Below are 24,874 nucleotides of genomic sequence, written 5' to 3' on the forward strand. Positions count from 1 at the left end.
TACTCTGTTTTCTGCTTTGTCGACAGCTTGCTATCCATTCTGTCACTTGTCCCCTGACTCCACGTGCTCTGACCTTAGTCATGAGTTTACTAAGCGGTACCTTATCAAAGGCCTTTTGAATATCCAAATATATTACATCAACTGCATTACCCTTGTCTACCCTTTCTATTACTTCTTCAAAGAATTCAGTAAGGTTGGTCAAGCATTACCTGCCCTTTTGAAATCCGTGCTGACTATTCTTTATTATATTTTCAGTTTCTATATGTTTTTCTATTACATCTTTGTGTAAGGATTCCATTATCTTTCCTATCCTCGATATTAAACTAACTGGTCTATGGTTCCCTGGACTTGTTCTATCTCCCTTTTTAAAACAGGAATCACATTAGCTGTCCACCAGTCCTGGCACTATTCCCATTTCTAATGAATTTGTGTATGTATGTAAAAGTGCCTCTGCTGTCTCTTCCCTAACTTCTTTTAATATGCACGGGTGCAATCCATCTGGACCAGGGATTTTATCCTCTTTAGGTTTGATTAGTTTACAAATTATCTCCCCCTTTCTATCTTAAATGTCTTTTTTGATTGCTTCTTCTAATGTCATGCCCACCATATTAGTCTCCCTGGTGAATACTGTTGTGCCACACAAGAGATTGTTACACAAGATTAGGGCTCGTGGGATTGGGAGTAATATATTAGCATGGATTGATAATTGGTTAACAGACAGAAAACAGAGAGTAGGAATAAATGGGTCATTTTTGGGTTGGCAGGTTGTAACTAGTGGAGTGCCACACGGATCGGTGCTTGAGCCTCAGCGGTTTACAATACATATCAATGACTTAGATGAGGGGACCAAGTGTAATGTATCCAAGTTTGCTGATGATACAAAGCTAGGTGGGAAACTAAGCTGTGAGGAGGCCGCAAAGAGGCTGCAAAAGGATATAGACAGGTTAAGTGAGTGGGCGAGAAGGTGGCAGATAGAGTATAATATGGGGAAATGTGAAATTATCCACTTTGGTGGGAAGAATAGAAAAGCAGAATATTTTTTAAAAGGTGAGAGACTAAGAAATGTTGGTAGTCAGAGGGATTTGGGTGTCCTTGTACACAAATCACAGAACATTAACATGCAGATCCAGCAAGCAATTAGGAAGGCAAATGGAATGTTAACCTTTATTGCAAGGGGGCTGGAGTATAAGAGTAAGGAGGTCTTGCTGCAATTATATAGAGCTTCGATGAGACCAAACCTGGAGTACTGTGTACAGTTTTGGTCTCCTTACCTAATGAAGGATATACTTGCCTTAGAGGGGGTGCAATAAACATTCACTAGATTGATTCCTGGGATGAGAGGGTTGCCTATGAGGAGAGATTGAGTAGAATGGGCCTATATTCTCTGGAGTTTAGAAGAATAAGAGGGGATCTCATTGAAACGTATAAAATTCTTAGAGGGCTTGACATGAGATGCTGAGCGGCTGTTTCCCCTGGCTGGAGAGTCTAGAACCAGGGGTCATAGTCTCAAGGTAAAGAGTCAGCTATTTAGGACCGAGATGAGGAAAAATTTCTTCACTCAAAAGGTTATGAATCTTTGGAATTCTTTACCCCAAATGGCTGTGGATGCTCAGTCGTTGAGTATAGTCAAGACTGAGCTCGATAGATGTTTGGACACCAAGGGATATGGGGATCGGGTGGGAAAGTGGAGTTGAGGTAGAAGATCAGCCATGACCTTATTGAATGTCAGAGCAGGCTCAAGGGGCCATATGGCCTACTCCTGCTCCTATTTCTTATGTTCTTATTTCTAACTGAACTGTCAAACTACTTACTTTTTCCAGAGATTGGTGTTTTCCCAGAATTCGTAAAGTATAAAACGGGATTCATTTGAAAGTTTCTGCACAGAAACACTATGAAATGAAACAATGATTTACAATAAATAAAAACATGGTATGTGGATAGTAACTAACCAAACCAATATAAATCTATTATTTATGCATTATTCATGTTAACATTAATTTAGAGCACAGCTACATACTACATCGAAATATGAAGGTTATTCAAGTATAGTTTTGCCACAGGAAGGAATTTGTTGCATGTTTTAAACAAACTTCTATATAACAAAATAACAGTATGTATCTTATTACGAAATACTATTGCAAGGGCAAATAGCTGACTCATGAGATTACTTTGCCACCCAGGAGACAAGACAAACTTGTCTTATGTTTTTACAAGATAACAATTGCATTAAAATGGAGTCATTTTATTTATTTTTCAGACAACAAAACATGCAATACAGATATACAAGAAAAGAGATTCAGGTTTTTTTACTGGAAAAATTACAGTATCAGCTAATGGAAAACACAGATTTCAAATCAAATATAGGTGATCAATCTTTTAAGGTGATTGGAGACAAATTAGCCCATTAATTAATTTCTGTTTGTGATAAAAGAAATATAGCAATTTTGTTGGCTTCAACTTCACTGAAATATCTTCCAGGGCAGACTTCCAGGCTTGGAGGCAAAATGTGAGCTATGCCTTTGGACTCAGCATCATTATAAATATTGATGACATGAGGGGATCGATTTTATGAATGTGTACTCCCAATGCAGAGCAAATGCTGGGAAATGACAAGCATGTTCCCCAAAATGTTCCAACCACTCATATTAATAGATGGGGAATCATGGGACGTGTGAACACGACTTCCCAAAATGTGCTTCCATTGGGCAAGGCTCCTCAACAAGAATGCAATTTTGTAAAATTGGTCCTTAAAAGTGAAGGTGAAGGTGACAAAAAAAAATCACCACTGTCACCAGGAGTACCTCAAACTCTCCTGCTCTTTCATATTTGGGTATTAAAGCGGTTTACATTTAAAAACTTTTGAGACATTCCATTCAAAAACCAGACTCTCTGGTCCAAAACGAAACAAGTGCCAATCTTATCAATGCATCTCTAAAAGAGATTTTAAACAACTTTATTTGTGCTTCAAATTCTTCTTCAGTTGGTGAAGCCCTGTTTAGGTAAGAGGTGCTGCCACCTTTTGCATAATCCAAAACTGGACGGGGTGTGCATTTAAAAAAATGCATCTGTACATGAAATGTGTCCACTCAGACATGCACGCAGCATTTTACTAAAATGTAGCAATTGAAAACTAGGCCACTGCTGTCCGGTTTCTCTTTATTAAAATTACTGAGGGTAGGAGGCATCCCTGAAACCAACTCAAAACCAGGTGGATGTCCACCCTAAGGTAAGTGCCAGCAAAACTGTTTCACCACTTATAAATATAGCAGCCAAGTTTCTAATTACCTCTTTACCCTGACTACTGCTGTTAGAAATGGCTGCACTGTAAAAGGAGTACTTTTAAAAGAGGGGGGAAGGTTACAGTTCAATAAAAACCCTATACTGCAAAAATTAATTTACAAAGACCTTCATACTTACTGCAAGCATCCTGTTTGTGCAGTTGCAGATTCTACATACTGCCTCAAAGCTAGACGAAATTCCTCTAGTTCCTCTTCTAGTATAGACATCTGCCGCTGAACAATGAGAATGTGCTGTGAAAAAAAACATTTACACAGTAAGAAATATTGCTTAATAATAAAAATCTTAAAAGCATTGTTGTCAATTGCAAATCTAATCAGTGTTCGGTTATTGAAACTGACATTATTCCATAGCCTTTGCTGTAGTATGACTACTTACCTATGCTTTCTTCAGAAGCACACTAGTTGTAACAGCTATATATTAACGCTTAACTCTCAACACAAAGTTGTTGGTGTGAGATCCTATAGCTGCTTTGGTTAAGTCAGAATTTTTAGTTCTGGGACATGAGATGGAATATTGTTTAGAGATGAGGACTTCCATCTCAAAAAGGAAATAAACTGATAGAGACTAGTTCACTTTGCTTGAATCCACTTCCTGCTGATGATATAGGCCATTTGGTAATGATTGTTATTGCCAAGGAGCAAATATCTAACTATCATAGGTATAAAAGATATTAAGCATTCCTACCAGTTGGAGTGAACCATTCACAGCTAGCATTTGAAAATCGAGGAAAGCACCTCTGCCGCCCCATTGACATTCAAGGCTCACCTGATTCAATTTTTAGTTGGGCCTGTAAATGGACGAGCAGCCTGCCCATCTGAAACAGGTATAAGACTGTGTAAAGCTGCAAATTGGGAACCTATGCCATTTGTAGAACCCCGATTCAGGTACAAATGGGTGAACCGTGAGCTGTGCACCCTCTGCGTAGTTGTACCAGAGGAAGGGGCTGAAAAAAGGTAAGCTCCTATGTTTGGTCCCCCTCCGAGCTACAGTGAGACGCCCATATGGTGCTTGCAACTTGCTGGTAGTATTGGGTTCGGGTCTCATGCCCGCATGAATGGGCGGGTGGAGCAGCCGCATCACTGATTCTGCAACATGCCCGTTTTGGGCGGAAGTTGAATTTCTCCCCAGCTGCATTTTAATGCCATCTCCCCATCTTTATAACATAACAAAAAGATATATGCTTCCACATGTGATAATTAATGAACAGCCTTTATCAGACCTCATTGCTAGTTATTGCATAATCTTTACATATTTGTTGTGTACCCTATCTTTTGATTTATTTTTTCTAAATTTAACATATCTCACCATTGGTTATGGCATAGTTGTGTGCTTATTTTAGTATATCAGTAGTACCTTGTTTCTTAAACAAGTACTTTTGATACAGGGCTGGCTCAAGAATTTTGAGCACCGCTGCAAGCTGACAACAACAATATTTATATAGTGCCTTTAATGTAGAAAAATATCCCAAGGCCCATCATAAGGCATAAGTAAAAAAGGACACCAAGTCAAAATAGAAAAGATCAGGAGGAGTGACCAAAAGCTTGGTCAAGGAGGTGGGTTTGGGTTTCAAGGAGGATCTTAAAGGAGGAGAGGGAGGTGGCAAAACAGTGAAGTTTATGGAGGGAATTCCAGATTGTGGTGGGGCACAGATGGCTGAAGGTGTACCCTCCAATGGTGGGGTGATGGGAGGGGAGGATGCACAAGAACCTGGAGTCAAAGGAATAGAAAATTTGGGGAGAGGTTGTAAGGCTGAGGAGAGATAAGGGAAGCCAAGTCCATGGAGGGATTTAAACACGATAATGTGAATTTTAAATTGAGGCTTTGGGGACTGGGAGTCAATGAAGGTCATCGAGGACAGGGGTGTTGAATTGTAAAGCTGTCGCACCTGACTGAGAGAATGGGTTGCTATTCTAAAGAATCCAAGAAATGCACCCTGAAGAAATTCAGAAATCTACATTTCAAATCTACAGTCTGGTGCGTTCTCAAGTGTGTTTATGGAAAACTATTATCTCTCACTCTTTCACATGCTCCCACTATCCTCACACAAACTCAAGGGGCAATTTTAATCCTGCCTGTAAACGGGGTGGTAATGTGCACTGCACCATACCTTTCCTCTGCCCTTGTCTTTGGGTTTCTCAAATAATGTCATGACCCACAGTTGCAGTGCCTATCATTGGTTCCCCAGCACCAATTGTACAGTCTTCATTTCTAGTCAAGTAATTCACTGTGGACTGTCCTAGGCTGAAGGAATCATGCAGCTGCCAGGATAATAAGCATTCATAAGCAGAATTTGGTTCCTTTGGTCATAGACTAGCTGCTCATTTATGGTGTGGCAGCCCTTTCTGTTCTCGAATGGAATGGCATTGCGGATAGGGGTGTATATGGCCACATGACAGCAGTCAATAATGTCCTGCGCTCTGGGGAATTCTGCCACATGGTGGACTTTTTCATAATGCTGACTGTTTTCCAAAGAGAAACTGATAAAATCACCGACCCTGTCAAACAACACATCAGTGGCTTGCGTGATGCAGGTATGTACTGAAAGCCAGGAGATGTGACAGAGGTCTCCCACAGTTACTTGGAGAGTGAGCATGCTAGATAAAAGTTCAACACAGCTGTTATTTTCACAGCCACTGACACTGCTGTCTCTGTCCAGGAAATGGTTCCAAAATCTGACTGCAGGAATGTGCATAGTTCTGTGACAGCTTTCATTGGGAATTATAGTCTTCAGACGTGTGCAAGTACGACAGCCTGGCCTTGTACACATGGGTGGTGGCATAAAGACGGATCCTAATTGAACACCTAAGATGCAAACGCACCAGACTGTCATGCCTCCTCTGAACCTCCAAATCCTCCTTCACCTCCTCCACAACCTGCAAATAAGAGGGATGAAAATAGGCAGCACACAATGGCAGGTAGCCTGAGGTCTACGACATGCTTGATGGGTTCAACAAAGCCTAAAACAGCCAGCCAGTACGTAGAGTATTCGGAGCCTGTACACAAACTGTATGCGAGGCTTGTTAGAGCCATGAAAACTATTTGAATTGGTGGCTCCTCGTAATGCAACCAGAGCACCTAAGCAGTGCTCCACTCGCTAAGCACCCATTTCCACTGAGAACTGAGGGAAACGGCAATTGATACTGGCTCAATTGCTAAATTTAAATCTGAGATAGATAGCTTTTTGGCAACCAAAGGTATTAAGGGATATGGGCCAAAGACAGGTATATGGAGTTAGATCACAGATCAGCCATGATCTTATCAAATGGCAGAACAGGCACGAGGGGCTGAATGGCCTATTCATGTTCCTATGTTCCTAAGGCCCAGTAAAGAAAAAAATAATTTATTTCCTAGGATGGCCCTTACCTTTCCCTAAAGCCACACAGCCTAACTCCTCTTCTGAAACTCAGCTTCAAAAAGCCAAAGTGCTCTGCTGTGACTATGTCCACTGCCATCGTCTTCTTCGTTCCCTGCCTAAAATTCTGACCCCCATCCCCTCACTCCTAATGCACAATACATTATACACCAAGGCAACAGATAAATCCAACAGTCCCAGTGCTACAGAAGCAAACAGCACCTCACATTAGAACTTAAGAAATAGGAACAGAAGTAGGCCATATGGCCCCTCGAGCTGGCTCTGCCATTCAATAAGCTCATAGTTGATCTTCGACCTCAACTCCACTTCCCCGCCCGATCCCCATATCCCTGGATTCCCCAAGAGTCCAAAAATCTATCGATCTCAGTCTTGAGTATATTCAACGGCTGAGCATCCACAGCCCTTTGGGGTAGAGAATTCCAAAGATTCACAACCATCTGAGTGAAGAAATTCCTCCTCATCTCAGTCCTAAATGTCCGACCCCTTATCCTGAGACTATGTTCTATACTCTCTAGCCAGGGAAAACATCCTCTCAGCATCTACCCTGTCAAGCCCTCTTAGAATCTGATATGTTTCAATGAGATCACCTCTCATTCTTCTAAACTCCAGAGAGTATAGGCCTAGCTTACTCAATCTTTCCTCATAGGACAACCCTCTCATCCCAGGAATCAATCTAGTGAACCTTCGTTGCACCGCCTCTAAGGCAAGTATATCCTTCCTTAGGTAAGGAGACCAAAACTGTACACAGTACTCCAGGTGTGGTCTCACCAAAGCCCCATAGCCCTGTAGCTGAGGCTATTTACAATCCTTGCGGCACCCCACTAGTTACAACCTGCCAACCCGAAAATGACCCATTTATTTCTACTCTCTGTTTTCTGTCCGTTAACCAATCCTCAATCCATGCTAATATATTACCCCCAATCCCATGAACCCTACTCTTGTGTAACAACCTCTTATGTGACACCTTATCAAATGCCTTTTGAAAATCCAAATATACTACATCCACTGGTTCCCCCTTATCAATCCTGCTAGTTACACTCTCAAAAAACTCTAATAGATTTGTCAAACACGATTTCCCTTTCATAAAACTGTGTTGACTCTGTCTAATCATATTATGATTTTCTAAGTGCCCTTTTACTACGTCCTTAATAATAGATTCTAGCATTTTCCCCACTACTGATGTTAGGCTAACTGGCCTATAGTTCCCTGTTTTCTCTCTCCCTCCTTTCTTGAATAGTGGGGTTACATCAACCTATCTCCCTCACACTATTGTGGATAATATTCAGAACGGTGATTCTTTGAAGAAGTTACAGAAAGTGTAGACAGGGGTAATGTAGTAGATGTAATGTATTTGGATTTTCAAAAAGGCCTTCAAAAAGGTACCGCATTGTAGACTCAAAGCTAAGGTCAGAGCATGTGGAGTCAGGAGATAGGTAGCAGAATAGATAACAAGCTGGCTACAAAACAGAGTAGTGGTTAAGGGTAGCTACTCAGACTGGCAAAAGGTGGGAAGTGATGTTCCACAGGGATCAGTGCTGGGACCACTGTTGGTCACAATTTAACGATTTGGATTTGGAAGTCGGAAGTACAATTTCAAAATTTACGGATGACACCAAATTGGGGGGTATAGTTAATACAAAGAAAGAATGCATCAAAATGCAAAAGGGCATTAATAAACTTGCAGAATGTGTGCGTAATTGGCAAATGTATTTCAATATAGATAAGTGTGAGGTGGTGCATTTTGGTAGGACGAATAAGGAGGCCACATACTGCTGGGATAATAAGAGTCTAAACGGGATAGAGGAGCAAAGGGATCTGGGGTACAGATACACAAATCACTAAAAGTAGCAACGCAGGTTAATAAGGCCATAAAAAAGGCAAATCAAGCACTAGGATTCATTTCTAGAGGGATAGAATTGAAAAACAAAGAAATTATGTTAAACTTGTGTAGAACTTTGGTGAGCCCACACTTAGAGTATTGTGCACAGTTCTGGTCTCCATATTATAGAAAGGATATAGAGGCATTGGAGAGGGTGCAAAGAAGATTCACAAGGATGATGCCAGAACTGAGAGGATATCCTTATCAGAAAAGGCTGAACAGGCAGGGACTCTTTAGAAAACAGAAGTCTGAGGGGTGACCTGATAGAGGTCTTTAAGGTAACGATAGGGTTTGATAGATGTAGAGAAAATGTTTCCACTTTGGGGGACTCCAAAACTATAAATATAAAATAGTCGCTAATAAATCCAATAGGGAATTCAGGAGAAACTTTTTTACCCAAAACGTGGTAAGAATGTGGAACACGCTACCACAAGGAGTAGTTGAGGCAAATAGCATAGATACATTTAAGGGGAAGCTAGATAAGCACATGACGGAGAAAGGAATAGAAGGGTATCCTGATAGGATTAGATGAAGTAGAGAGGGAGGAGGCTCGTATGGAGCATAAATGCCGGCATAGACCAGTTGGGCTGAATGGCCTGTTTCTGTGCTGTAGTTTCGATGTAACTTGATGTAACTACCTGTCTCAAGCAACAGCCACATCCACTCCAAAGGAATTAGGCAGTAATCTTGAAGACACAGCACCAAATGAGTCATAATATGTGTGAGGAGGTGCAAGTGCTGTGGAATAGTGGGTATCTGCTTGCTGGAAGCCATCCTCAGCTGCAAAGTTTAGGAATTTAGAATTATAGATTTGCTTATCAATAACATTGTTGTCTGACCACAATTGTCTACTGGTGTCATGTGAATCTATCCAACATATCTTGCAAGGTCTGACTAGAAATGTGGAGGAGTCCACTGGCTGCATCTGTACAGTTATGAAATAAGGCTTCTCTGTACTGCAGTCTACCATGTAGCTTTGCCAACTCCAAGGACATCTGCAGCAGAGCCTCCAGTGGAAAAGATCCTAAGCTCAGTCAGAGCATATCTTGTGAATGCTCAGACTGCTATTATAGAACTCTTGGGCTCCTATATACAACAGTATCCGGCACGCTGGGGCAATTGGAATGTAGAACCTTGATGTAAGGCTTCATTAACTCATTGATGCTCAAAAGTCTGTTCCCACACAGATCATTAGACATGCCCAGATATTGCCTAATAGCAGGGCAATAGCTGGAATGGGCACGCACATTCAGCCTATCCAATCTCCATGTGCAAGTGACAATAGATGTGTCAGAAAGCTAGCAGGACCAGGCAGCTACTGCATCAGCAGTTGTGGCAGAACAACTCAGGAGCCAGCACATGGAGGTACACAGCCACCTCGATCCCAAGCTGCTCCCACTGAGACCCAATAGCCATTTATCACACTTAATGCTTCCACTGGTTAGTCACTTAGAAAAAAATCATGGATTAACATTAAAAAAGCACACACAAGACACTTTTATTAAGGGGAAGCAAAGGAGCAAAAAAAACTAACGTGACAGACACTTAGTAGAAAGTAGAATGCTGGTGATGGTATTTTGGGCTATTGAATAATGTATAAACAGGAGGGTGAGTTAAAGAAAGAAAGAAAAAATTGCCAGCCTAGGCACTTAACTGAATGAGGCCTGTATGAGCTCATGGTGCAATAGTCATCCTGAGTGCACAAGTGTTTCTGCAGCACATCTCATGGTCATTGTCTGTTTGCTGCACTGGCCTTGGTTGCAATGTGCTCTCCTCCTCCATAGTTAGGCCTCTTATACTGCAAAATTGTATAGCATGCAGCAGATGACGATGATCTTGGAAATATTGGCACGACTGTAATGGGTCAAATGGTGGGACTGTTAGTGTGCTGGGGGGAGGGTTTGTGTCAGAGAATTTCTCCTCAATAATTTGTTGCCTTACAGCTCTGGCAACCGACAGCACTGCTCGACTTTGGTTTCCCTCATCATCCTCTTCTTCCTCGTCCCCTTCTCCATCTTGCTCCTGCACTTCTTTCTCCTGTAGCAGCTGCATGGCTTGGCCTCTCTGAATGGCATAGTCATGTAGCATGCAGAAACGACTACATATCTGGCGACTTGCTACGGTCTGTACTGCAGGACTCCACCGGATCGGTCCAGGTACCAGAATCTTTGTTTTTGGATGCCTACGGTTTGCTTAATGAACGCTCTGGTTTGAGTGTAGCTCTCATTGTATCGGCGCTCAGCGATTGTGCCTGGGTTCTTGACATGAGTCATGAGCCAGATGTAGAGAGGATACATCCCTGTCTCCAAGGAGCTAACCTGACTCCCGTTGGTCTGGGTCGAAGACAGGGGGGAATTGAGGATTGGCACAGTATGAAGGTATTATGACTTCTGCCAGGAAACTGGACACATCTGCATTAGTCACAGACCAGCTGAACATTCAGGAAGTGGAATCCTTTCCTGTTATTAAACATGGTTGGTTCTTGAAGGGATGAACGTAGAGCAACGTGTATGCAGTCAATTACACCTTGTACCTGGGGCAATCCAGCGATCCGGGCAAATCCGAGAGCTCCTCCTGATCATCAGACTGCATTGGAAGGTGATGTATTGCTGTCTCTTTGCAAAGAGAGCATCTGTCACCTGCTTAGTGGCCGAGTGGACAGCAAACCGACTGATGTTGCTGATGACACTTGTTGCAGCCTGGAACGAGCCTGTGGCATAAAAGTTGAGGATCACTGTAACCTTCACAGCCACAGGCAGTGTTGTGTATCCTAGATTTTGGCTCCAATTCCTACTGCAACAGGTGACATAGGTCAGTGACTGCCTGCCTGCTAAAGCGCAGCCTCCTGATACACTGTTCCTCTGTCATGTTGAGATAAGAAATCCTGTTCTGGAAGACTCGCATGCTTGACATTTGCCTCCTTTGCCATCTTCTTTGAGCCTCCAGAGGTCTGTTCTGCTGATCTTGATTCTGCTGCTGTTGCTGTTCTTGCTTCTGCTGCTGTTGCCACTGCTGTGGCAGGGTCAATGGTAATCCCAGCAACATTCCCATCTTTTCCAGTACTCCTGCAGCCAAAGTCAAACAGTGCAGCTACAGCCAAAAGTCAGCTCTCCAACAGCTCAGTTGTATCAAAAATTGCCAAAATTCAGCCAAAAGAGCCAAAAAGTAGCTCCAAAAACCCCAGCAGCAAAATGACTATCCAGAGACTTATCTGAATGGAAGTGGGGATCCCTTTAAATATCGCTGCTTCAGCCCGCTTCCTGAATGATCATCCCAAGGTTTCCTGGGCGAGCACAACAATGAGCAAATCAAACGCTCCAGGTACCATTTCCCCAAAGGGGTCCTAATACAAGCCCCTATTTACATACTATAACGAGGTCAGCGTTCATTTCAGGCAGCTGCCAGGGACACTTAATGTGCATCTTGACCAATATGGCTGCGACCACGTTTTGTGGGCACTTCCGGCGCGGGATGTCACACCACGAAATTGATGTGGAATGCTGATTTCTTGCTCAAAATCTTAGCGAAACGCAAAGGAATTTCTGCCCCAATTAATTTAGTTCGGGTTGGCTCAGGTCTCATGCCCACAATTAGATAGGCTGATTTCAGTGTGTGTGTGTATCGTTACATGGTTTGATTTGTTGAGCTGGCTCCAGCTATTTTACTAGAGAGGGCTTGAACCAACTCCAGCATCAAACTACCTAGTTAGGTAATAGAGCCTCCCTACTGTCATGCTCCAAATTGATGCTGGGGAAATTTGATGTGAAAATCCTAGTATGACAAAAAGATTTTTGAGGTGGGCTACACCTCTCATTGCCAAACATGGTCACAGTATAATTTTCATGCTCTTAGTGACTGAAATGATTTTTAAGTAATTTAAGGCTGACTCACAGATTTGGTATTTCCTTCTAATACTTCCTCTTCCAGTGGTTCAAGCTTCAAGTCCTGCAAAACAAATATAACAATACAAACAAATGGACTGGTAAGAAGATATGGCTGAATACAAAATCTAATTCTGCTCTACTGCCCTTGCAGGGAACACATTGTGGGCACACAATCTGCAATTTGCTGACCATTAAAATGAATGAACCGAAAATCATAGGCTGCACAATTTCCTGCAATGCACTCCCCGTGAGCACAGCTCCCTGCTGACAGGGCATAGATCTTTTAAAGTATGGGCGCCTGAGATCTTGGTACTTGAGCTCCATGGCCGAGGGTGATAATTTATGTCCCATCCGGGGAGAGATAGTTGTTTCCTCATTATTGTCTCTAAGCTCCTCCTACTGACTGGTGCTCTGTGAGTCACCTAGTGACATCTCCTCTGTCTTAGTAATGCCCTCGGCCCAAGTAGGTGTATCTGGGCTGGTGCTTGAACAAGTAAGATGCCATGATGGAGTGGCTGAATTAGGTAGTGGAAGAGTTCCTCTGGAAATGACAGGCTGCCTGTCAGGTGCTTCTTTCTGTAATTGTTCAGCAGCTATGAGGGACATGAAAGACATTAATTTTAGAAAGGTGCTCTCTGACTTGTGAATTAGAAGCTGTGACTGAGCAATAGCAGGAAACCTTTCAAGTCATAAGAATGTCTTCAGACAGCAAAAACTCACAGTTCTATAACACTCCATCCCATTACCAACCTGAACCTGACATCTCTCCTCCAACTTCTCCATCTCCCATAGCCTCCTCAGTGTGTCTACGTAGGAGTTGCAGAGTTACATTCTCATACTTATTGAGTGGCCTAGGGGCTAACCAGTCCTTCACCCATGGCAGGGTTGCATTCATTTACTTCCTTTACATTATGTGGTCTTGGATAGTGTGAAGGCGAGTCATTCTTCCAGCAGTATCTCAGCATCTGCACGGACCCTTGTACCTTCACTTATCTTAGCCAGGCTGGTGAGGTTATTAAAATGTTCCTGGCACAGAATAGCTGTTCATGGGGTTGTATAATGGGCACTGAATCCCAGTGCCACCTCGCTCCAGACTGCATGTACATTCTTTTTCTGCCGTATAACCCATTGGGTACCAACAGCCCTATTTCTCCTTGCCCTTATGACAGACCCGACTGACGCTTTTCAATGTTCAAGTGCAGTTCCAAATCTCTTGCTCTCTCTTCCCCTTCTGAGTCACCTGCTGTGTGTCCAACCATTTCAGCTGCAACAGTATTTTAACTGCAACATGCCCAGACTTCTCTCAGCAGCAGAGACCGAGGGGAAAAAAAAAAATTGGACAGGGCCTATTATTGGGCACAGGTAGTGCGATCCACTATTACCCTGTGCCCAATGGCCCCTGTGCAGGCAGGACGAGGCCTTCGTGAGGCCTGAGGACTTACCGTCATGCAGCGTTCCGAATCAGCATTGACACAAGGATTCAATGTAATTCGCACTTTCCACCAGCAGGGGAGCCCCAATCTCTTAAAGGCAGGCTTTCTCTAAAAGATCTCTTAAAGGTAGCTGATACCTGTTATTTGCTGAAAATAACAGTCTGCTGTCTGCACGGAGATCAGACATTACACATGCAAAACACAGATGCAGGTCCCGTCCCTATGTTTACAAACTGATGAGTTATGTTAAAACATTGAATAAAGGTTGCGTGCTACTAAATCCTACATCCTCCAATCTGCATGCCAGGCCTCACCAATCTGCCGATCTGAGTTTGTACACCAAGGTTCTCTGCTGATGCACTAGAGGCCTTGGTGCAAGAGGTGGACAGAAGGAGGGGCATCCTATATCTGTAGTGGCAGGGGGGGGGAGGGGTCAAGAGGCCCTCCAGACGTACACCCAAAAGGCATTGGGAGGCAGCGGGGGACGCCAGGTGCACAGTATCATGAACATGGATGCAGTGCAGCCAGAAGTTCAATGCTTTGACATGAGTGGTCAAGGTGAGTGAGGTCAACTGTCAAGTGGCATCTCCTACCAACTACACCACTAGCCGCATCCACTGCTCCACGCACTACATCCCCCTTCACCCACATACCAACTAACTCTTTCCATCAGTACTCAATTCTTCTAATCAGATGCTTCCTCTCACCCTTACACATTACCACTGTTGCAAGCCGCCCACCATGACAGGCACATCACCCAGACACACGTCCCACTTTTTTGCAGGAGAAGGTGGCACATATCAGGAGGCAACAAGTGGCAGTGGCATTTGGCCCCTCAAGCCTGTTTCACCATTCAATGAGATCATGCTGGACCTGTGACCTAACTCCATATACCCCCCTTAGCCCCATATCCCTTAATACTCTTAGATATCAGAAATCTATCAATTTCAGATTTAGAATTCACAACTGAGCTAGCATCAACTGCTATTTGCAGAAGAGCGTTCCAAACTTCTCTCACCCTTTGCATATAGAAGCATTTCCTAACTTCACTCCCGCACGTCCTGGCTCTGAATGTTAGGCTATGTCCCCTAGCCCTAGTATCCAAGTATAGGAGACCTCCAAAAACAGTTACAAATGTCTTGGCAGCCAGAAGCAATAATCCCGCCACTAACCTGTAAATTCTGCATGGTATCTTTAAATAACGCTGGTGGGGGTCCTCCAGGCACTCCAAGACACGTTCAGATGATTGGGGTTAAGACTGTGCGTTGAGTTGAGCGTTAAGTCCCAAAATGGTGTCTATCACTTTAAATCAGCGTTGCACACTGATTGTATCCATTTTCTCCTTACTTTACATGCTTCCGGCGTTCGGTATTTGTGCATGTGCTAACTCCTATACAATGTCATGATGGAAATGGGCGTGCGCAGCCAAGACGCCATCTCCAATGTTGGAGAGGCCGTGTAGTGCTGAAACAACGGGCGCTACGCAGCCCAATTTAGCGCCCCTAGTATTTTCACTGAAGCCCACCCTGCATATTAAACAAGGCTTCATATTAAATTCAGTCAGCTGATGATGGGATCATATGAGCTGGCAGAAGTCATTTTACCCTCAATGTTAGGAAGGCTAAAGCCAAAATGTCTTTAAATATGCTTTCATGCTGCCAGTCACAAACAAGCTGTGTATTGATGGAGCAGAATAATTTTCTGTTGATGGAATTGATCAAGGGGGCATGATGGCCATTTGGGTGCAACCTATAGAATAATACCTTGGATCTTGTGGAATCCTGCCACTCTGTAAAATTGCAGTGCCATGTCACTCTTCTGCTAGTTGTTCATAAGGAACTGAATGAACTGCCTTGCTGTAGCAAACAACGCATCTGTCATTTGCGTTAAACATTTGAGCGTAGTTGATTGGCTAATGTTACTGTTCAGGGCAGCAGCAGCCTGGAATGTTCCTATGGTATAAAAGTTCAGGGTGGTTGTGACCTTCACAGCCACTGGCAATGCAGTGCCAATGCTGGAGGTGGGCTGAAGGTCAGTTGCAACATATGGCATACCTCATTGATGGCTTTCTTTGTAATCTGTTGCCTTCACAAACTCCCCTTCTTGGTCAACTGGACATAGGAGGATCTTGATCTATGTATTCTGGAGCAGGGTACAGTCGGATGGGTGCCAAATGCTTCCTGCGGTGCTTAACCAACCTGGCCTCCTTTATTTTGTTCCTCTACTTCTTCCTCTAAAAACAAGATTCAGGGAAACCCAATATGGGCTCTGTTGAATTTGGAGGATACATAAAATGGGAGCTGCACAGCAAAATACACAGAGTTAGATGGCCAAACAAGTGTCAGTGGCAAAAAAAACAAAAAGAAAATTATAAAAAATGACTGAGAAACAAACTTTTAAAGGCATTTTTATGAAACCAGCTTGGGCCATTTAAATCCACTTCTGCCTTTCACTTAGCACTAGCGTGATTAATATCCAGTGTAAATAAGGTCTTAATGATGCAAAATAGAACATATAATATCACCATGTCATTACAACCTCATGTAAATATGCCCATCCCAAAGGGTACCTGCCCCATTTTCGTTCCTGCCCACCACAAATCGCTTGGTGTAAAGAGGAAAATCCAACCTAATAATATGCTGAGTAATGTTACTGGGCACAGCAAAAGCTACGGGCCCTGACATCATCCCTGCTGTAATGCTGCAGACCTCTGCTCCAGCACTAGCCGCGCCCCCAGCTAAGCTGTTTCAGTAAAGTCAAAACAATCTATCCGATAAAGTGGAAAATTGCCCAGGTATGCCCTGTCCACAAAAAGCAGGACAAATTGAATCCGGCCAATCACTGCCTTATCAGCCTACTGATTATCAGCAAAGTGATGGAAGGAATTGTCAACAATGCTATCAAGCGGCACTTACTAATAACCTGCTCACCGATTCTCAGTCTGGGTTCAGCCAGGACCACTTGGCTCCATACCTCATTATAGCTTTAGTCCAAGCTTGGACACAATAGTTGAATTCCAGAGATGAGGTAAGAGTGACTATCCTTGACATCAAAGCAGTATATGACCGAGTGTGGCACAAAAGAACCTTAGTAAAACTGAAGTCAAGGGATTGGGGGAATATTCTCCACTGGCCGGAGTCATACCTGGCACAAAAATGATTCTTGTAGTTGTTGGAGACCAATCATCTCAGCCCCAGGACATTGCTGCAGGAGGTCCTTAGGACAGTGTCTTGGGCCCAACTGTCTTCAGCTGCTTCATCAATGACCTTCCCTCCATCATAACGTTAAAAGTGGGGCTATTTGCTAATGACTGCAGTGTTCAGCTCCATTAGCAATTCCTCAGATAATGAAGCAGTACTTGCCTACATGCATCAAGACCTGGATAACACCCACGCTGATAACTGGCAAGTAATATTCACGGCAAAGAAGTGCCAAGCAATGACCATCTCCATCTATTGAGAGCCTCACCACCTCCCTGCATATTCAATTGCATTATCATTGCTTAGTCTCTCATCATGAACATCCTGAGGGTCACCAATGACCAGAAACTCACTGGACCAACCACTTAAATGCCGTGGTTACTAGAGTAGGTCAGAGGCTGAATATTCTGTGGCGAGTGCCTCACCTCTTGACTCTCCAAAGCCTCTCCATCACCCACAAGGCACAAGTCAGGAGTATGCAGGAATACTCTCTATTTACGTGGATAGGTGCAGCTACAACACTCAAGAAGCTCATTGCCAGCCAGGAAAAGGCACCCCATTCCAGGAGGAACCCGAGAATTCAAATTCATCTTCCAGCTAAATTTAAATCACTGAAAGGAAATTTGCAAAGTGCACTGATGGGGTTAGAAACTCCCTTTAACTGTTCTAGGAATAAAATATCCAGTTGAAGGTCAGACTTTTCACACAAAATTGAAGTAAAAAGTTTGAATGTATTAAAAGACAACTCAATGAGTAAAAATTAATCATATTGCTGTCAAATATGTATTTTTTTCAGGTGTTTATATAGTTTGGCATTGAAAATTTCAGGTACAATTAAAAATGGCAGACAAAGGGATTTGCATTTTTAAAATTTAATTAGTCTACTTGGTTAGCCTTTTGCTTGTCCAACAAATTAATACATGAATGAATTCTAATGAATACGTTTGCATATCACACAATCAGCTGAAAGAAATTGATTGACATGGAATAAATTTGTATATCACTCAATCAACTGCAAGAAATTAGATTAAATTAAAAAAATTAGTTAGCACAAATTTATAAATCAATACATTTGGTGGGAAAGATAAGCCAATCAGAAGTAAATAGCAGAAATAGGTCTAAAAACAGTAATATTAAGCATAACAGAAAAACGTGACAGAAAAGTTCAACAGGACATAAATGTTATACGTTCAGAAAAATGCATGCTGTATGCAAGACTTATTAAAGATAGGTAAATTCTTGTTATGTATGTCATCTCACAGAAGAGCACTGGTAAATATAATTGTTGTGACATATATGATCACAATTGATTTTTTGGTTCTATGATAATGAATTGTATGTTATATTTGCTGTTGTCAAGTTACTTTTTTATGCACTATCTACGTTCTAAATAAATGAATACCTTCTTTTCCAGGCGGTCAATTAGCTTTTGGAGCCTATTTATCTGGGTCATCCATTGGCTGTCCTCATCTGCATGGACACCTTTGGGAATTAACATAAGAAAAAAAAAATCTACCGTCAATTTAAAATTATATGTACAACCTGATGGCAGAAATGTAATGGCCCAGATTTTCCTTTTGGCAGTTACTAGCAGACATCTTGAGAGATATTTACCTGCATAGTAATAGCCACTAGCAGGTCTAAATATTTCTCCACTGGTATTCATGCAGGTAGTAAGCAATTACAACTGAAAGGCTATAATAGCATATCTAGGGGTGGGTTAGCAAAACTGCTAATGTGATAAACCTTTGAAGCTAGAAAAGTTGAACATCTTTGACTCCTATTGAGATCACTACAGTACCAGAAAATACACACTAGCAATTGGGTGGGAGTGGAAGGAGGGGGTGGGGGCACTAAAAACAGGCCTTAGAACTCAGCTGGGTGCAGCTAAAGCAAACTACAAAGGGAAAAGGAGATGAATGTCTACTAGGAAAGCTAGGTTTAACTACATGCTCTGTACTGCAGTTACTTTTTGCTCTGTAACTCATCTGGCTTAGATTATTATGTAACCTTAGCTTTGTTGGCTTAAAATGGGTCTAGAAATGTGTGGCACCATTGTGTATTGTGAGCATGACCGAGTATTTTTTTTATTCCTTCATGGGATGTGGGCGTCGTTGTTGAGGCCAGCATTTATTGCGAGTATGCAGAAAGGGATTGATTATTGATTTATTGTGTTTACGCCTATACTTCTGTCTATGACCATGATCTGAACTTTGATCTACCACGCTCAATGGACCAGCGGGAACTCAGGCGGCTCCTCCATGGAGCTCAGGCGATCCAGGTAGGTTAAAGAGAGGGGGAAGTGATTGTGAGGGAGGGCCGTGTATCGGGTGTATGGATTTTTGTGGGGTTAGGAGGAACGTTAATGCTCCTCCTGACCGCACAAAAATCATTTAAAACTTTTTCTTACCTATTTTTGAGCATCCTGCGGTGGTCCCTTTAAGGACCATTGGTTAGGCATGCTGCGTCCATTGGTACTTCAAAATTGCATCGGGGTCCTATTGGTGTCAAAGGACCTTGATTTGTTTGGGCTAATGAAGCTCCAAAATGGTGGTAACCTGGATGTGGCTGGGAATGAGGCAGTACGTACTGCGCCGTTGTTTTTATTGTGCTATTGTCCTGTTCCCACCAGTTGAGAGGAAGACGATGAAAATTGGCCCCATATTCTCTTAGCCATTCTCCAGCAGTATATTCTACTTTGTATTGCTCTTTCCTTTTAGTGCTGTTTTTGGTCAATTAACATCAGTTGGAAGGTGCTAGCAATTACACCAGCCAATTGTTCCAAATAAAAGAATTAAAATGGCACTTAGAACAAATTTGCATGGACTGATGCCTCACCATTAATTCATACATTGCAGCCCAAAACAACTGCTCTAAAACCTGCATTGTGATTTACATAAATGCTATGGATTTAATTTTTTATATTAGTAAGAGTAGTTCTGTTTGTAGCATCTTGAAATATTCCTCTCAGTGAAGTCCTACAAATACAAGTAATGTTATTGATTTAAAATCAAAAGGCTGAATTTACATAAATAAAGCAGGTAATGAGCAACACTAACGCAAATAACAACAACAACTTGTATTTATATAGCATCTTTAACATTGGAAAAAGTCCCAAGGCGTTTCACAGGAGCACAATCAGACAAAAATTGACACTGAGCTAAAGGAAAGGATATAAGGAGATGTGACTAAAAGCTTGGTCAAAGAGGTAGGTTTTAAGGAGGGTCTTAAAGTTGGAGAGAGAGGTGGAGAGGGAATTCCAGAGCTAAAGGCCTAGATAGCTGAAGGCACGGCCGTTATTGGGGCGAAGGGAATGAGCGATGCATAAGAGCCCAGAGTTAAGGAACGCAGAGTTCTTGGAGGGTGTAGGGCTGGAGGAGGTTACAGAGATAGGGAGGGGTGAGGCCATAGAGGAATTTGAACATGAAGATGAGAATTTTAAATTTGAGGCATTGGTGGACTGGGAGCACAAGCAGTTCTAATCATTAAATACTTGCAACATTTGGTTGTCACTATGCTTTACCTCAGAGTATATGTGTTTTATTATAGTGTATGTTTCAAAACAGTGGTAATTACAAAAAATATGAAGATGAATACAGATGATTGAGGCCGTTCAACTCATTTAGCTTATCCTTCCGTAGTAACCAATCGTTCCTGTTACAGTACTTAATCTCCTCTTGATTGATTTCAGAATTTCTGTCTCCGTTTCCTTCATACTTCAATATTCAGCACTTGCTGAAAAGTGAATCAATCTTGCTAACTTTGTTGATGTCTATTAAAACCAACACTAAAGGGCAAGGTCTCCCACAAATTTCACAGTGCTAAACTAGTTGTCTGGGGTGGACAAGATACTGCTGTTTGTGCTTCTGCTGTTGTCACTTCTCCTTCAAGAGATCAATGTGCTAGTGCTTAGAATCATAGAATCATAGAAAGGTTATAGCACAGAAGGAGGCCATTCGGCGCATCGACTCTGCGCCGGCTCTATAAAAGAGCAATCCAGCTAGTCCCACACCCCCGCTCATTCCCCGTAGCCCTGCAATTTTTTCCTTTCAAGTACTTATCCAGTTCACTTTTGAAGGCCATGATTGAATCTGCTTCCACCACCCCCTCAGGCAGTGCATTCCAGATCCTAACCACTCGCTGTGTAATAAGGTTTTTCCTCATGTCACCTTTGGTTCTTTTGCTAATCACCTTAAATCTATGTCCTCTGGTCCTTGACCCTTTCACCAATGGGAACAGTTTCTCTCTATTTACTCTGTCTAGACCCTGCATGATTTTGAATATCTCTATCAAATCTCCTCGCAACCGTCTCTGTTCCAAAGAAGAACAACCCCAGCTTCTCCAGTCTATCCACGTGACTAAAGCCCCTCATCCCTGGAATCAGTTCAATAAATCTCTTCTGCACTCTTTCTAAGATGTGGAGATGCCGGTGATGGACTGGGGTGGACAAATGTAAGGAGTCTTACAACACCAGGTTATAGTCCAACAGCTTTATTTCAAATAAATTTATAAAGCCCAGGATCCTGTATGCTTTTTTAACCATTTTCTCAACCTGCCCTGCCACCTTCAACGATTTGTGCACATATACCCCCAGATTGCTTTGTTCCTGTACCTTTTTTAGAGTTGTGCCCTCTAGTTTATATTGCCTCGCCTCGTTCTTCTACCGAAATGTATCACTTTGCATTTTTCTGCGTTAAATTTCATCTGCCACGTGTCCGCCCATGCCACTAGCCTATGTCCTCTTGAAGTCTATCACTATCCTCCTCACTGTTTACTACCCTTCTAAGTTTTGTGTCATCTACAAATTTTGAAATTGTGCCCTGTACACCCAAGTCCAAGTCATTAATATATATCAAGAAAAGCAGTGGTCCCAGCACTGACCCCTGGGGAACATCACTGTACACCTCCCTCCAGTCCAAAAAACAACCGTTCACCACTACTCTCCATTTCCTGTTCCTTAGCCAATTCTGTATCCATGTTGCTACTGCCCCCTTTATTCCATGGGCCTCAATCTTGATGATAAGTCTACAGTGTGGCACTTTATCAAATACCTTTTGAAAGTCCATATACACCACATCAACTGCATTGCCCTCATCTACCCTCTCTGTTACCTCATCAAAAAACTCCATCACTATATCAGGTTAGCTAAACACGATTTGCCTTTAACAAATCCATGCTGGCTTTCCCTAATCAATCCACCCTCATCCAAGTGACTGTTAATTCTGTCCCGGATTATCGTTTCTAAAAGTTTCCTCACCACTGGGGTTAAACTGACTGGCCTATAATTGCTGGGTTTATCCTTACACCCTTTTTTGAACAAGGGTGTAACATTTGCAATTCTCCAGTCCTCTGGCACCACCCCCATATCTACGGATGTTTGGAAGATTTTGGCCAGTACCTCCACAATTTCCATCCTTACTTCCCTCAGCAACCTAGGATGCATCCCATCTGGACCGGGTGATTTATCCACTTTAAGTACAGCTAGCCTTTCAAGTACCTCCTCTTTATTAATTTTTAGCTCATCCAGTATCTCAACTATATCTTCCTTTACTGAGACTCTGGCAACATCTTCTTCCTTGGTAAAGGCAGATGCAAAGTACTCATTTAGTACCTTGGCCATCCCCCCTGCCTCCATGAGTAGATCTCCTTTATGGTCCCTAATCGGCCCCACCCCTCTTACTACCCGTTTACTGTTTACATGCCTGTAGAAGACTTTTGGATTCCCTTTTATGTTGGCCGCCAGTCTATTTTCATACTCTCTCTTTGCCCCTCTTATTTCCTTTTTCACTTCCCCTCTGAACTTTCTATATTCTGCCTGGATCTCACTTGTGTTATCAACCTGACATCTGTTGTACCGCCCTTTTTTCCATTTAATCTTATTCACTATCTCTTTTGTCATCCAGGGAGCTCTGGCTTTAGTTATCCTACCTTTCTGCCTCGTGGGAATGTGCTTAGACTGTACTCGAACCATTTCCTCCATAAAGGCCTCCCACTGTTCAATTACAGTTTTACCTGCCAATCTTTGATTCCAATTTACCCAGGCCAGATCAGTTCTCATCCCATTGAAATTGGCCCTCCTCCAATTGAGTATTTTTACTTTAGAGTGGTCCGTCCTTTTCCATAGCTATTCTAAACCTTATGATACTATGATCACTGCTCCCTAAATGCTCCCCCACTGACACTTGCTCCACTTGGCCCGCCTCATTCCCTAGAACCAAGTCCAGTAATGCCTCCTTCCTCATTGGGCCGGAAACGTATAATGGTTAAGAAAGTTATCCTGAACACATTTCAAAAATTCCTCCCCTTCTGTACCCCTTATATTATTACCAGTCTATATTAGGATAGTTGAAGTCCCCCATTATCACTACTCAATGGTTTTTGCACCTCTCTGTAATTTCCCTGCAAATTTGCTCCTCTCTATCCTTCCCACTAGTTGGTGGCCTATAGAATGCACCCAGTAATGTAATGGCACCTCTTTTATTTCTTAACTAACCAAATAGATTCTGTCCTTGACCCCTCCAGGACATCTTTTCTCTCCAGTACTGCAATATTCTCCTTAATCAATACTGTCACCTCCCCCCTCCTTTCTTTCCTTCCCTATCTTTCCTGAACACCTTCTAGTCAGGAATATTTAGTACCCAATCCTGCCCTTTTTTGAGCCAGGTCTCCGTTATCGCCACAACATCGTATCAGCTGATGTTGCTGTGCTTTGCTGCTTGCTAGCTTGAGGGATCAGCTGCAAGATTTTCCCAGCTATCAACATTGATATTACATAGCCTGAGGCTGTGTGTGAGTGTCATGTTTGGGAAAGGCTAGTATGTTTGAAAATGTAGAATTGATGTCTCAGGATCTGATACGTTGTATGTGATCTCTTTGTTTATTGCATGTGTATAAAGACATACAGCTGTGTCTTAAAGTTCTCTCCTAAAACCATTGTTAATGACTTCACACATAGGAGCAGGCATAGGCCTTTCAGCCCTTTGAACCTGTTCTGCCTCGGCAGATATGTATCCTAACTCCATTCACCCGCCTTGGCTCCATATCCCTTAATACCCTTGGCTAGCAAAAATCTGTCGATCTCAGATTTAAAATTACTAATTGAACTAGCATCTACTGCTTTTGTGGGAAAGAGTTCCACACTTCTACCACCCTTTGTGTGAAGAAGTATTTCCTAACTTCTCTCCTGAACTGCCTGGCTCTCATTTTAAGATTATGTCCTCTTTTCCTAGACTCCCCAACCAGCGGGAAAAAAGTTTCTACCCTATTAATTCCTTTCAAAATCCTAAAAAGCTCAATCAAATCATCCCTTAACCTTTTAAATTCCAGGGAATACAAGCCTAGTTTATATAATCTCTCCTCATAATCTAACCCTTGGAGATCTGGTAACTTTTTGGTGAATCTGCGCTGCACTCCTTCCAAGACCAATATATCCTATCTAAAGTGTGGTACCTAGAACTGTACTCAATACTCCAGATGTGGTCTAACCAGGGCTTTGTACAGCTGTAGCAAAACTTCCTCCCCTTTATATTCTAGCCTTCTAGTTAAAAAGGCTAACAATCCATTAGCCTTTTTGGTTATTTTTTGTACCTGACTACTCCATTTTAGTGATCTATGTACATGGACCCCTAAATCTCTTTGGACCCCCACTGTTTCTTAGCTTTTCACCATTTAAAAAATACTCGGATCTATCTTTTTTTGGTCCAAAATGGATGAGCTCACACTTACCTGCTTTGAAATCCATCTGCCACAGATTTGCCCACTCATTTTATCAATGTCTCTTTGTAATTTTATGCTCCCATCTACAC

General features: G+C 42.5%; 1 protein-coding gene across 1 annotated transcript in view; it reads right to left on the reverse strand.

Annotated features, from left to right (window-relative positions):
• Positions 1-24,874, reverse strand: part of necab1 (N-terminal EF-hand calcium binding protein 1) — a 204,728-nt gene that overhangs the window by 14,114 nt on the left and 165,740 nt on the right. The window contains exons 8-11 of the mRNA XM_067975307.1: positions 18,472-18,551; positions 12,444-12,497; positions 3,418-3,530; positions 1,812-1,889 (exon numbers count right to left, since the gene is read on the reverse strand). Coding sequence (XP_067831408.1) covers positions 1,812-1,889; positions 3,418-3,530; positions 12,444-12,497; positions 18,472-18,551 — 325 coding nt within the window. The remainder of the gene's footprint in view (positions 1-1,811; positions 1,890-3,417; positions 3,531-12,443; positions 12,498-18,471; positions 18,552-24,874) is intronic.

The sequence above is a fragment of the Heptranchias perlo genome, chromosome 3, assembly GCF_035084215.1.
Source record: "Heptranchias perlo isolate sHepPer1 chromosome 3, sHepPer1.hap1, whole genome shotgun sequence".
Lineage (NCBI taxonomy): Eukaryota > Metazoa > Chordata > Chondrichthyes > Hexanchiformes > Hexanchidae > Heptranchias > Heptranchias perlo.